At 37.8% G+C, this 15,015-nt stretch overlaps 1 protein-coding gene across 1 annotated transcript in view; it reads left to right on the top strand.

Moving 5' to 3' along the window:
* Positions 1 to 15,015, top strand: part of LOC113100096 (ribonucleoprotein PTB-binding 2-like) — a 63,458-nt gene that overhangs the window by 41,475 nt on the left and 6,968 nt on the right. The window contains 8 exon segments of the mRNA XM_026264971.1: positions 329 to 520; positions 6,884 to 7,004; positions 7,567 to 7,649; positions 8,077 to 8,175; positions 8,671 to 8,782; positions 9,202 to 9,515; positions 11,459 to 11,570; positions 11,823 to 11,971. Coding sequence (XP_026120756.1) covers positions 329 to 520; positions 6,884 to 7,004; positions 7,567 to 7,649; positions 8,077 to 8,175; positions 8,671 to 8,782; positions 9,202 to 9,515; positions 11,459 to 11,570; positions 11,823 to 11,971 — 1,182 coding nt within the window.

Raw genomic sequence — 15,015 nt, 5'->3', positions numbered from 1 at the left:
GAATGTCACAATCATTAACCACATCCTTTAGCTGCAGGCAACTCACAAATCAACTCCAGAAGACATAGATCAGTGGGTTCCTTAAGGCTCTGCACAACCCAGCCAAGCTCAAATCTAAAGATAAATTGTGCTTCCATTATTTACGCCGCATCCAGTTGAGAATTTTGATGAAAATGAATGAAATTGTTCAGTTTTTGGTTTCATAAAATAATCATGCCTCGCAAGAACTGAAAGAAAATTGGATTGTAATGATGTACCACAATCACACGCCTTTGGCAAGATTTGTTGATCTCCTAACACTGTGTGTGTGTGTGTGTGTGTGTTGCAGCTGGCTCAGGATGAGGGAAGTCCAGTGCGGGGTTTCGCTGTGGTGGAGTATGAGACGGCGGAGCAGGCTGAAGCCGTGCTGCTAGAGATGGACAGACAGCTGATCCAGGGTCAGGAGATACGTCTGACTCTCTGTCCCCCAGGAACCTCTGGACGCAGCACTCTCGCCGCCCTCATCGCTGCTCAGGGAGTGGTGAGTGACGTGCAAGCTCACAAGGGACCAGTGACATTCTCTTTATCGCCACATAGCAAGCAACGAGAGTGTTTCTCACATATTCATCCAGAAGCATTAACGCACACACGTGCATGTGTGAAACAGCAGTGGTGACAGTTTAATTACAGTATTCATACAAACCCTGCTGTTTCAGACATCTCCAGATCTCCGCTGCATTTCCGAGGCCTGAAATAAACCGCAGGGCTATTTTCATCATGCTGGACAGAGCCACATAAACCAGCAGCAGCAGTCTGTCCTGAAGACACTGTCAGCGGTGTTGAGCATTAGCTGATATTCTCCAAAACACAGGTTTTGCTTTAGGACTCAGATTATCTTAGTTTGAGAATTTGTTTTTCTAAACGTATCATTAATTATTTGGTTTCATGCCCTTGGCGTAGAATTATTCACTATATAATACACATTGTGGTCGACACAAACCATGTTTATTCTTGCTGCAGGTGAGTCTGTGTTTAATGCAGGCTGGTTCACATTTTTGTGTATCCTTCAGAAAGATAAAGTTAAGTGTATTATTTAGCTTGCTGTTCATTATAGAGAGTTTATAAGACTTGACTTAAGCTCTGAATTCCCTCAGTGGACTTTTTAATAAAGTTTTGAAATATATTCATATCTTGTGTTACACGATATTTAATATATACAGTACATTACCATTCAAATGTTTGGGTTCAGTAAGATTTTTCAATGTGTTTGAAAGAAGTCTTTTATGCATATCAGTGCAGCATTTATTTGATAATAAGATCAAAGTAAAATTGTGAAATATTATCACAACTTAAATGCTGTCTTCTATTTTAATATAATACAATTTAATTTATTCCTTTGATGGCAAAATCCATTCTTCGGTCTTCAGCCTCGCGTGATCCTTCAGAAATCATTTTAGTATGCATTTTTTTTTTTTATCAAGAAACATTTCTTACTGTTATCTGTGTTGAAAACATTTTTTGTATTTTATTTTTTGTGGAAACCATGAGGCTTTTTCAGGATGACTAGAAAGTTCAAAAGAATAGCATTTATTTGAAATATAATTTAATATCAAAAGTCTTTACAATCACTGTATGCATCCCTGCTAAATACAATTTTTTATTTTATTATTAAAATGTTATTATTAAAACTATATACAACACAAAATATGGTAATACTAATTGTGGTTGGTTGCATTTTATTATTTGCATTTAGCATAATCTTTTATTCTGTTTATGTGACAAGCTTATTCACAGACAATGACAGAATGTGACTTTCTCTTCAGTTAGGTACAACTCAATATAAATCCCAACCTTCACACACACACACACACACACACACACACACACACACACACATATCTCAAATAGTGGTTCTCATTGATGTTTTGTTAATTCATTTCTTTTCAAATTCGAGACTTAATTCTGTAGACGGATGCAGTATATTGTTGCCAGAGCAGGATGTTACATCTGAACATTACTTGATTTCATTGTTCAACATTAAGCTTTTTAGTTATGGAGGACAATAAAATATCTGACTACCAGTTCCTAAAGGTCTATAAAAAAAATGTAGAATATTTTTATAGACAATATGAAACAATTTCATGGACAGAAATGTTTCTTCTTGTGTTGGCATTTGTCTTATTAAAACAGCAAAATGGAGCTGGAAATATCAAAGAGCTCATTTCTTTTTTTAAATTGCGATCAATTCAAATGTACATGCTTATTGGTAATTTTATCAATTTTTAGGAGAACAAGAGCATATATTAAGACCTCGAAGCTGACAGAACTGAACTTCAATTTTATTTTCATGGGGTTCAGTGCTTTATGTCTCCACTGCTCTTTCTCTCTCTCTCTCTCTTACTTACCCTTTTTCCAACTGAAAGTATCAAGCCAAATAGAGTAAATACAAGCTGACATTTCTCAGGAAGTCCACCCCTCCGAGCCTCTCTGTCTGTATCTGAGACACACCTACCCACTCATCCACAGACTGTGAGAGCACAAGCTTTCCCCTCAGTCTGACGGCCGTTCCACGTGTGTAGTCATGTAATTTTAGCACTGCTTGGGGACTGGCAGATGTCTGCACTTGTCTTCTTCACTGGTTAGAACTCATATCAGCTCATACACATACTGTCCAGATATGTGCCTACTGGTTCATTTATTCAGTAATTTTTAGTGCTGTGCCTCAGATCTGTTCAATGTCACATAAACAAGGATACAAATAGTTTGTTTTGGGTTCTAATCATAGTTAGGGAACTTTAAAAAAAAATCACCCCCAGAAAATTGGAAACTTAAGTTTAGTTGCTGCCTAATGAATGCTGCTTAAACACTTGGAATTTATTTAAAAAAGAAAATGAAGTGGAAACTGACAAGGCGGGAAAAAATTCTAATAGAAATCAGTCAAATTGATTTAAACAAAGATGTATGTTATTAGGAAAATTTTCTTTTAACATATGTGGATTTAATTAATGTTATTTTAAGTCGTTTGTTCTTGTTTATTACTTTTTACATTAAAGTTAAATTAAAGTGATTAAATTGCTTTTAAAATAATTTATGATTCATTTATGTATTATGATTATTCATATATAACTTATAATTAATGTATTATATATATATATATATATTTATTATATAAATATTGGTTATAAGTTATTATTCATAAAATATAATTTGAAAACTATAACTACAATAAAATAAATTATTTATTGTTTATTTTTATTACATTTTCTGGTCCCATTTTTATGAATACCTGTATTTTAATTGCATTTGTACTTTTTAAAATACTGGGTAGAAAAACAAACAAACAAACAAACAAATCATATTACTGTACTTATATTCCCTAGTCATTTTCATTCTTAATTAAAATGTATTACAAGCTTCTGTTACTTTCACTGTTGATTTTATCATTGTGTCCTATTTTTCATTGAAATGCGGAACATTTAGAGCTTTTCTAGTGCTGCGGTACAGTAATCACTTGACATTTTCCTGTAATGATGTTGCAAACCACTTATTATGCAGAACATTTCATGTAACATTTAATGTTTTTACTTATATTCCTGATTTAGTGTTAATCCAGATGACACGGGATGACACGTCAGTGTCTGTGTTAGTGCATCGCTAATTATTTTATATTACTTCATATTAAAAACCTCTAAGCAAATAATTACAGTAGTGCTTTATCTCTTGTTTCAGATATATACACAGTCACTTATATGACAAAACTTCCCTGCTTTATTTAGAATGCAACCACCAGATGTTTCAGTTTTTGTAGATTGAATCAATTGCCTCATGCTATAGAGTTTCTCAGCTGTAGTTTGGAAGCACATATCAGGAGCAGAGCTCTCTGCTAATCCATCTCTGAAGCTCTGGGCAGGGGTCATGATGGGACACGGCCCTGCTTTTGTCATTCTCATGAATAGACAGGCCAACTGTCACTCCAGTCCCTCTCCCCAAATACTTCACTCATCTGCTGCTTCACCCAGGGCCATCACCACTACCTCCACGTTCTCCTGATTCTTAAATGATTGCGTCTATGTCCCCTCATTCCTGAATATGTGGTTACACCCTTGGCTTCACCCATTCCAGTATGAAGGCAGCACAGTGTGTGTATGTGCACAAGTGGAGATGTCTGTGTGGGTTGGGGAGTAGTAGTCGGCAGATGGAGTTGGAGTGTGGTTGGGATGGATCCACACCTCTAGCAGACATCAGAGATCTAATCAGGGGTTCCGCATGTCTGCAAGCATCTCCCCCATGCCAACACACATGCTCACTCACCGCTGGGACATAAACATCCCAGATAAACATTTGACAAGACATCAAGGAAGCTCTGCAAAAAAAGCTTAACCCTATAAGGTCTACTGTATCGTATCTAATTTCTAAGGCCTCTAATTTCCCTCCTATTTTTGCTTTAAAAAAAACAATTAGAAGCATTCTGTCATGTGATATAATCCCTAAATTAAATTCTTAACCCCCACCCCCTCATCTTACTGAGACATATTATTGGCAGACATACTAATTTACATTATAAGCTAACAGAATTTAATATTTTCAAAAAACATTTTTGCCCATATGAATATTAGTAAGTGCATCAAATTGCATCTTTTTGCTTAGTGCACTTTTTTTTATATATATATATATATATTTTATTTACGGCTTTACAGGGTTAATCATTTACTTGATGTGCAATATATAGATATTTCAGAAGAAGATTTTAGGGGAAAAAAGTTTAAAAAGGTCAATTGACGTTGATAAAAATAACATTATTTTGTGTATTTGGTGTTAAGCAATGTGTCCATGTGGTTTAAGGTAAAACAAAAAAAACCACATTATTTTCCTCATACTGTACATTATTGTTTTTTCTCTATGCCCCGCCTTTGTGAAATGCATCGATTTTTACAAAGCTCTTCATTTTGAAAAGTGTGGTGTGCTCTGATTGGCCCGCCATCCAGTGCATTGTGATTCGTCAAATACCCCAAGCATGTGACAGAAATGTTACGCCACTTACCACAGCGGTTCCCAATCCCAGTCCTTGAGCCCCCCTGCTCTGCATATGTCTCTCTTAGTTAACACACCTGATTATTATAACCAGCTCATTAGAAGAGAATTACGTGTATGAAATGCATTCTGACTGATATCACCCCTGTACACTGCACAGTGTTCATTGCGCCCTACTCCCTAAGCAGGGGAAATCCTTTGAAGTTTACTTCACTTCCGAACATTCATTCATGGATTTGTGCTGTGCTGCTGCCTGCAGAGTCTTCACGCACAAACGAGTGTGACATCATATACCTTAAATTATAAATAAATACAATTTAAATTCAGGTCTCGTACACTTTAATGCCCTTTGAATGGAACATATACACTCGTCTTGAAATGGAAACATGGTGTAATATCCAGTGATGTCCACTTATCTGGGCACTTAAGGTCGACTAGAACAAACGTCATACATGATAAGAGGACTGGGATTGGGAAACGCTGCCTTACCATAATGTGATGCTGTGTCCCAGCGTGACAAGACAAAAACAATATAATTCATTATAAATGAGGCATCTGTTGCATCCAGTGGGGACATAATTACTGATTATAATGACTTACACTGTCTTTTTATGCATTGCGTTGCTTATCACGCCGCGTAAACATAAAACCATGTCTGCATTTGTGATCGGAGAAACAACAAACAAAAAACACTGCTCTATGCTGCTTAAAACTCATGTTTGAATCATCAGTGGGAATTTTTTTAAATATGTAAATGTACTTTGTACTTACAGGCTGTGAGTCAGAAGCACCAGACTGTTCTTGCAAAGTTATGACTGCCCCACTTTATAGAAAGAGACACCGGCATTATAGGCTACTCTCACAGGAAACAGTCCTCGTCTTCCATAAAATGCACTGCACACATCTGAATATTTGGGTTGAACTATTCTGAAACAGTGTAGTAAATGCAACTCATCCACTGATTTCTAGTGTCTTCTTTTGGAAGGTCAAACCAAGTTACTTCGCTTTCACAACGAAACACAGCATCTTCAAAACATAGTGCTCCACTTTCTTTGCATGAACATTTGGGTGGCATTATACAAATATTCCCACACAGTGACGTAGACATGTGGGGGTGTGTTTAAATGAGCCATTTTATGGGGGGCGTAGACAAGTCTCAACTTTCATAAAGAATATCTCTTTAGATTTGAGACTTTAGTCTTTGCAACTTTACAGATCTTCTTCATGCACCAAGAGCTTCTAACACTCCGAAGAGAAAGGAAAAATGTAATCGCATCATATGACCTCTTTAGTAACTTTTTAACCCAGATTAAATTTCTAAATGTTTTTAAAAACTTATTTAAAAGTATAAAAGTATATAAAAACTTAACTTGTAGAAAAGGTATTTGCTAAAGTCTTACATTCTTCTATGGAGCATTAAAAAAGAAACATTGAATAGGGACTGAAGATTTTAAGCTTCAGAGATGAGGCAAAAGCTACAGAAATGTATCATGAAAAACTATATTATACTACATTCCAAAAGATCTGGGTTAGATGTAAAGCTTTACCAAAGATATGAGTAAAAACTTGAGTCTGTTAACATGAAATTACTTTCAATTGATAATACACAAGTTGTATGGAATGTGTTTTTATTTAATTCAATTTTTTTTAGCTTGCTCACACCAGTTGCCATTCACTTTCATTATACTGAAAATATTTCCTGGATAAAATAAATATATAAATAAAGTCAAAAAAGAAAAGCTTAAGATATTTTTTAATGTATGCAGTTTTGATTCCCAAGTAAATTATTTATTTAAACTAGATATGGATTTATGTTTGGATAATAAATGAATGAATTAATGTTTTTATCTTTGTCGTGTGTTTGCTCTTTCAGATGTTGAGCAATAAGAAAGGTTTACTGCCTGAACCCAATCTGGCCCAGTTCCTCAACAGTATGACCAATCCTGCTGCTCTGCAGGTCCTTATGAGACCTTACCCTACCGCCAAACGAGGAGGTAACACTCTCTCTCACTCTGTGCCCGTCTTAAATATCTCTTCACTCATTAGGCAAATAATTTATTGAATATTCATGATAACACATTTAAGTACTTTTCCAGACAGAACCAAAAATGTGTCCCACAGGCATTGTAGATTCTGAGATGAAATGTCTCTCATACTTCTGCTTGTGTGTGTGTGTGTGTGTTCACTGTGTAAAGGTGATCAGCAGCACTGTAGATTCTCAGCAGATTGTTCTCTTGATGAAAGCCTAATCATATATTAAAATGAACTTTTCATTGGGTGGGAGAATAAATGAGCTAAGGAAGAAGTGAAGGCCGGAGCTTGAAGAGAACACACAATTACTACACTAAATATAGCACATGATTAAATGTTAAACTTCTCTACCTATTTCGAAGCAACTTGCCATTAGTGCTGAAGCAGGAATTTTGGAATGATGAAAATCATGGGCCACCAATATCGACCACATCATTTCTGCTGTCCATCTCTCTTATTTTCCTTTTTACATTATTTATTTTTATGTTTGCCTCTCATTTTCTTTGTCTAATGGTTTCCCATTAGGAAAGTTTGGTCGACCTCACAATCTGCCCTTCCTGCATCCACCATTGACCGCAGCGCTGCTACAGTTAGGAAAAGCACAGCAGGTACACGTTTTCTCTTTCTGGCACTCGCAAGCCTGACTTAAAGGGGTAGTTCAACCGAAAATGAACATTTTGGAATTTGGAATCATTTACTCATCCTCAAGTTGAGGATAACACAAAACAAGTTGACCAAACCGTTGACGTGTGTTCAGCAGATGAAAGATACTCATATAGGTTTGGAACAAGTACAGAGTGAGTAAATGAAGGCTGAATTTTCAATTTCGGGTGAATGAGTGAACTATCCCTTTAAGGAAGCTTCATTTCTAAAAGTTCTCAAAGCCAAAGGTGCTCATAGTTCTAAAAAAGGTTATAGGTTACAGCAAAGATGAAAACTTTAGAAGGAAATATGTTTTAGAATAGGCTTCTGCCTCATAGATTAATAGAAAAGAATACTGAAGCGTGTTTAACAATCACTCTTTCTCTCCTGCAGAGTGCCATCCTAGGAAACGGTCTTGTTCTTCAGAATCTTCTTCACATGCAGATGGCCCAACAACAGCTCTTACAGATCAAAGACAAGCAGATCGCTAATGTGAGGGTCTGTGTGTGTGTTCACAGGTCGCAAACGTACCAGTAACAAAGAAATACATTATCACATTTTACTTTCCTGCACGGTATTCACCAACAGCCAGAAATTGTGTTCATATTTCTTTTTTGCAAAGACATTATTGGTCTGCATTAAATTCTATTGTAAATAATGAGAAAACCGCAGCTTTTGTTCAGAAAAGCATCATTTATTTTATATAGCAGTATTAGAACCATACATCTAACTGGCATTTTTAATGCAAATTTTTCGATTCTGGTTAAAGAATAATAATGCCATCCAAAGGAAAATTGAAGTGAAAAAAAAAAAAACAAGGAATTCATGCAATAATAATGTGGACATAAATCTTCTTTTATGCATGTGTATGTTTTTTTTTGTAGCTATAATCTCATCTGTGTATACTTCATCTTTCACTCGCCACATGACCCTATTATAGCCTGTCTGCTCTCTTTTCTCCGTCATCACTCTTTCATTTCCCTTCAGGTCCCAGGAATTTTGGGCGACCCTTCTCGGCTGCTCCTGCAAAAAGTTCTGGGTCTTCGAACTCAGGCACCGGTTCCTCTGGGGAAGGGGCTGCTGGGAGATTCTCCCACAGGTGAGAGCTTCTTGGTTGAGCGGTCAAGCTCGCAAACCTCAGGCCGGGTCCAGAGGTCGCATTCGCTACCGCAGGGAAAGACATTTGCAATGCAAATCCTCAAACAGTTTGAAAGCCCCATTATAAGCAGTTCGAGGCAGCCGCTTCAATCAGTATTTCTTCCTTTGTGCTTTTATACAGACATGTGTCTGTTTGTGTGTGCAAAGTCTGGCATTGGCTTTCATCAAAGCATTGAAGACCTTTGAAGAGTATGCCTTTGTGCAGGGTCATTTCTATTTGAATATCAGTGCCATGCAGGTGTTACTGTGAGGTAGATATTGAAATACTAAACTATGGTTTTCCAGAGTATGCACTATATGCATTGAGAATGGAGGCTTTTTTTTTACTGCTGTAGTTTAACAAAGTTCTCTGGTTTGTAGAGTTGGGCCAAGACTCTTCTTCGGTCACGTCCCAGGGTGGAAACTCTGGGGCTGGAATGGTGTCACATGTACCTGGACGTTCACACACAAGTTCCATTGCAGAGCAGAATGGAGTCACTGCGACATGCCTGGCTCCAGAGAAACAGCCTGCACCTCCAGGAACCACAGGAGGCTCTATAAGCTCCCAAGCACAACTGCAAAACTTCCTTCCTGGAATTAACGCACCAAGCCTGGGACATTTGCTAGGGGGTACAACGCACAAAGCTCCAGCCAACCACCACAGTTCAAGCGTGCAGACTAATACTTCCATTACAGTAAGCCTGGTTTTATTTTTTATTTCTCGAATTTCTCACCTCAAGGCAAAAATGAGGAAATCTGAGACATTTCAGAGCTTACATTTTAAAGGAATAATTAACTAAGACTTGATTTTGCCATCATTTACTCACATTTGTCATTTTAACCCCTTTGACTTTCTCTCTTTTAAAGAACATAAAAGAAAAAACATTGATGAATGTTTATGCTGCTCTTTTCCATACAGTGACAACATATACTGATCAGGGATCAAGCTCAAGCCGAATTTTAAAGGGGTAGTTCACCCAAAAATGAAAATTCTATCATTAATTACTCACCTTCATATCGTTCCAAACCTGTAAGACTTTCGTTCATCTTCAGAACACAAATTAAGATATTTTTTGGTGAAATCCGAGAGCTTTCTGACCCTGCATAGACTGAATAGCAATGCAACTGAAACATTTTATTGCCCAGAAAGGTACATTAGTAAGGACATTGTTAAAATAGTCCATGTGACATCAGTGGTTGAACCATAATTTTATGAATCTGTGAGAATACTTTTTGGCCTTCAATATGGCAGTTGTGTTGCTGTCTATGGAGAGTCAGAGAGCTCTCGGATTTCATTAAAAAAAATTTTAATTTGTGTTCAGAAGATGGACGAAGATCTTACAGGTTTGGAATGATGAGTATTGAAAATTCATATTTATTTTATAGTTAAATATATTCATTAACATTCAGAGGTTTGAGGTCAGTATTTTTTCTGCTTTTATTCATTAAGAGGCATTAAATTAATTTATCATTCATTTCATTTTTATTTCAAAATAAATGTTTAAACTTCCTATTCACCAAAGAATCCTTAAATCTCCTTAAATGGATCAGGATTTCCACCAAATATTAAGCTGCAAAACTGTTGTTAACATTGATAGTAATAGGAAATATTAACTGAACATTAAATTAGCACATTAGAAGGATGTCAACATTCTAAAATATACATACTATACAATATATACTTATTATTGTTATATTAAAATAACATCAAGGGCAGTACCAGCCTTTTTTTTTACACTTTGAACACCAAACACAGAAAAGTACACACTCACTTATACTTATGATTCTGTCTGAAGTGCTTCTGTCGAACTCCTGGAACTCCATTTCCACTGTTCTGTGGAGGTGTCTTTATTCAGACACAAGCACTCAAATGCCTAGGAAAGTTCAGTACAGACTCTGACAGAGTTCTGAGCCCTAATGACAGACCACTAGTGCTCTAGGCTCTGATTACTTACTGCATTACCCTACACAGGCTGATGGAGGGCTCTGCCTTCTGTGTGACTGTATTAGAGATGAATGCCAGACATTGTGCCAGTACTTTTCCATGGCCTCCTTGCTCTTGGATTGCGGTTTATTTGTGAAATCTGTGAAAGAAAAACCAAAGATGCTTTAAAAGAATGTCTGTGGAGAAGAAAAAAAAGTCGTTTTGCAGAATGTCTGAGCTGATCTTTTCTATACCATTAAAATGGACAGTGACTAAAGACTCTAAGGACTTGGAATCTAGCTCATGAAATGTATTTTTAAATTTTTGACAGCATGAAACACCATCTACTTTTGTTTTTATTTTATTTCAAATAGTGTATTTGTACTTATTGTGCAACTCTTTCGTCGGCCTGTGGCTGTAATTAAATGTGTTCTAGAAATAAACCGAACTTATTTTGTGCTCAGTGAAAGAAATAAAGTCATATGGATTGGAAATGATTTGAGGATCCCACTCTACATTATTTCATGCTAGATGCTCAGCTTCTCTAGTAAAAAAACATCACAATGCATAAGTTAAATATACTGAAAAAGATGCTTCATGATACCTTTATGTCTATTGTCTATATATGAGTAACTAAGATTAGCAGCTGCAGTGCTGTAGTATATTGTGTAATCTCACCCTGTCTCTCTCACTTTCTTTATCCTCTGTCTATAGAGTCAGTCCAGCTGTCAGACGTCTCTGTTGGGAGACCCCCCTAAAGAAGTGAAGTTGCCTTCCAACCCATATCTAAACCTGGCTAGTGTGCTTCCTGGAGTGGTACTACAAGGTACGTGCACAATCAGAACGGCACCCACTGAAGATGACGCACTTGTGCATGACATCTCTTCTCTGTCAGCTCTTTATTTTCAATGATAATATTTACAGTGTACGACTGCCTTGTCTCTCCCTGCTCAAGGCCACAGCCAGACTGGCTGCAGCCCACACCGGCAGAGAAGATAAAGTGTGTGTGTGAGAGATGCTCTAAATGGGTGTCCCAGAGCAGGCCCTGATTTACATCATGTATGTGTTTCTCCTGCAGCACCCTGCAACAGTAAACCTCAGACTGTGCAGGCGCACACTGGGACATACAGCGCAGTCCTGCCACCTGCCACCCACCCACCCAGTCAATACAGCGCCGAGAGCACTCCTGCAGAATACACTCACCAATACACTCAGCAATACACACAGGTAACTACAACATTTACACCGGAGAAGGCAAAGCTGATTTTTTTTTTACTAGTTTTCTGTGTCACACGATCCTTCAGAAATAATTCTAATGTGCTGATGTGCTGCTTAATATTTTTTTTATTATTACCATTGTTGAAAACGGTGTCAACTGCCTGATGTATTAGTGGAATCCTTGATGTACTACGATTCAACACTTTTAATGTAAGAAAAAAGAATGTTTAATTTAGCAAGGATGCATTCAGTCTATTCAAACGTGACAGTAAATGTACATTTGTACATTTGTAATGTTAGAAAAAATATTTTCTTTGGAACTTTCTATTCATCAGTGAAAAAAATTATTTATGATTTTGATGGATAGATAGATCGATCAGTCTCGCTCTTAGCCCTCTCTCCCAGGTCTTTTCTCTCCCCTTTATATCCCCCACAATTCCTCTTTCTAACACAACCTTCCACTGAGCCATAGACTTGACAGTGAAAGCCAGAGAGAGAGTGAGAAGCATGAGAAAGAAAACAATTCCACCATATGCTCAGCTGCACAATAGAGATAGATGGGTCTATACGGAATAAAGAAAATTAATGCTCAAAACTGAAAAAAGAGTTCCATCAGAATGGAGCTGTAGTGCACCACCGTGTCCTTACCAGAGTTAGAAAATGATAAAAGTTACTTCTTCCATTTCAATCAGACCTGACAGAGTTTTTTGTTGATTGCTTGGTTTATATTACTTCACTGTTATGTTCTGTAACCCTCACACCAAAAGTCCCGCTTCACATTAAGCATCAGATGTCTTAAAAATACCAGAATAACTTTTCCGGTAAATGCACAAACGTGGTATTCACCCAAGCGATGGTGTTCTGTCTTTTTACAGATAAAAAAAAAAAACATTCACACATCAGTAACAAAATACTCTGTGAGGACAGTCATTGGAAATTACCTTTAAAAGCTGCACTGTCATCCACCTGGATTAGGGACTGCACTTTAGTCTCTGTCCAATCTGCCAGCATGTTTTAAACTTCTGAGTGTCTGGCATAAGGGGATGATTAAACAAAACGTGTTTTTGCCCATGAGATGCATAATAGATACCATTAGTACTACAGTTACTATAATAAGCAATAGTAAATGCAGAGCTGCAATGCTGATGAATGGAAAATAAGGCAAGTCTTGAGTGCAAGGTGGCTGGATGTTCGTCTAGTGCATGTTTACATAGAAAAACAATTAAAAGCATTGGCGCTTACTGACTTCTTACATCAGTACATTCTGCCCTCATACCAGGAATCCTATTCCTTGTTCACCCCATGGCATAAGACAGGTGATTTACTGGTAAAGTTGCAACTTCTCATACCAGAAAATTGTCAGAACTGATTTACCGGTATTTTGGAAAAAGTCCTCTTCATGCATGATCTCTTATGCACCGGTAATTTACCAGTAAAGACTGTATGTGTGAATGGAGCTAATGCCAGTCACTCAGCTGGCCTAAAACCCCCTGAAGTATGTGATTTAAATGCTATCTGGGCATAGAAGTTTTGAGCCAATCACCCGGGCCATAAATGCAATGTGACTAATTACTCAGGAAGATGACATCATGTCAATGCTGATTAGCCGATAACACCACATGGCACACAAACTGTGAACGGCGGCAGAATAGGTGCCCGACAAAAGCCCTACCCAAGACCTCTCTAGAATAATATCCTAACACTTTTCACTGTGCTGTCAAAAAAAATGTCAAATGAAATAGAAATGGGAATATAAAGATTTCAGCAGACGCAGAAGAGAGGAAAATGTGCTCCAGGAGAGGATGAGAGGGAAGGAGAAGGAGTTGCAGTCCACCCACAGTCTCTCAGATTCCTGCCAGTGTCTTTAGGGTGATCCCCTACTCATTCCCTGGCAGAGGGTTTGGAGGGGAAGGAAATTTAGCAGGATTAAATGGTTTAAATGTGGGTCTCCCTCTCATTACTGCTGGCGTTCCTATGACAATACGAGAAGGAGTGGGTGAGAGTTGGAGGGAGAGAAGGGGGAGCGAGAGATGCAGAGGGGGAAGGCAGGAGGGAAGAGGAAGATTGGCTGCAAGTTGTCTGTCCCATCTGGTCGCACACTCCCACACACTCCACCAGCTTTAGTGAAATGAGACAGTGAGCTTTCACGCTGTAGGCGTCCAGAGAGAAAGAGAGCAGGGAATGGTGAAAGGAGTGATGGGAAGGAGATGAGAAGGAAGAGATGTATTAAAGGTATGGTAGAAGAGAAAGCTAGCCAAACGTATTAGGCCACAAGGTTAGACAGATGGAGAGAAAAAAAGGGGAAACAGCTGGAGATCTAGCCTTACAGGCACCTGGATGCAAAGAGGTACAATGTATTCAGTGTAGAATCACATAATGAGACAATCGGCATTAAAGGCTGATAAAGTATCCAAAAACCACTAGAACAGTGTTATATATTTTGCTGACTTGTGAACTTACATTATCACAAATGTTTAGAAGAATATTTAATTCCAAAGAAATAAGCAATTTTATCTAGTGACACAGACCGTGGCCATAGAGTCACTGTGTCGCCTGCCAGTGACATCATAACCCCCTCGAAATTCCGGTATTGTTTTGTAGAAAACATAGAAACACCAAAGACGCTATAATATGTTATACGTTTTATTAGACAGGTGACGACTGCACAAAGTAGCATTATAACAGAACTTTTAAATGTATCTAGTAGGATAAAACAGCGTCCCCCCCCCCCTTCACACACACACACACACACACACACACATACGCACAATCGGAAGGAGCAGAAGCAGTGGACTGTGGCATAATCAAAGCTCGTTCAGTGGCCTTGTTTCACTTTGAAGGCTTTCAGCCTCACTCTGCTTCATTCTACTGCGTTAATAAATCATTAGCTCATCCATGAACATGATTTCTGCCTGTTGGATTGCATCAGCTGTGGGGATGAAAACCACAACTACCATGATTCCACACTCAGTCATGGCATCATCAAGCAATGCCTTTTTTTCTTTATTTATTTTAAATACGTGCCCTCTAGCAGTAAAAGGAAGATGCAATAT

The sequence above is a fragment of the Carassius auratus genome, chromosome 6 (genome assembly GCF_003368295.1).
Source record: "Carassius auratus strain Wakin chromosome 6, ASM336829v1, whole genome shotgun sequence".
NCBI classification, from domain to species: domain Eukaryota; kingdom Metazoa; phylum Chordata; class Actinopteri; order Cypriniformes; family Cyprinidae; genus Carassius; species Carassius auratus.
Note: the sequence above shows the minus strand (reverse complement) of the source record. Positions and strands in the feature narration are given on the sequence as shown.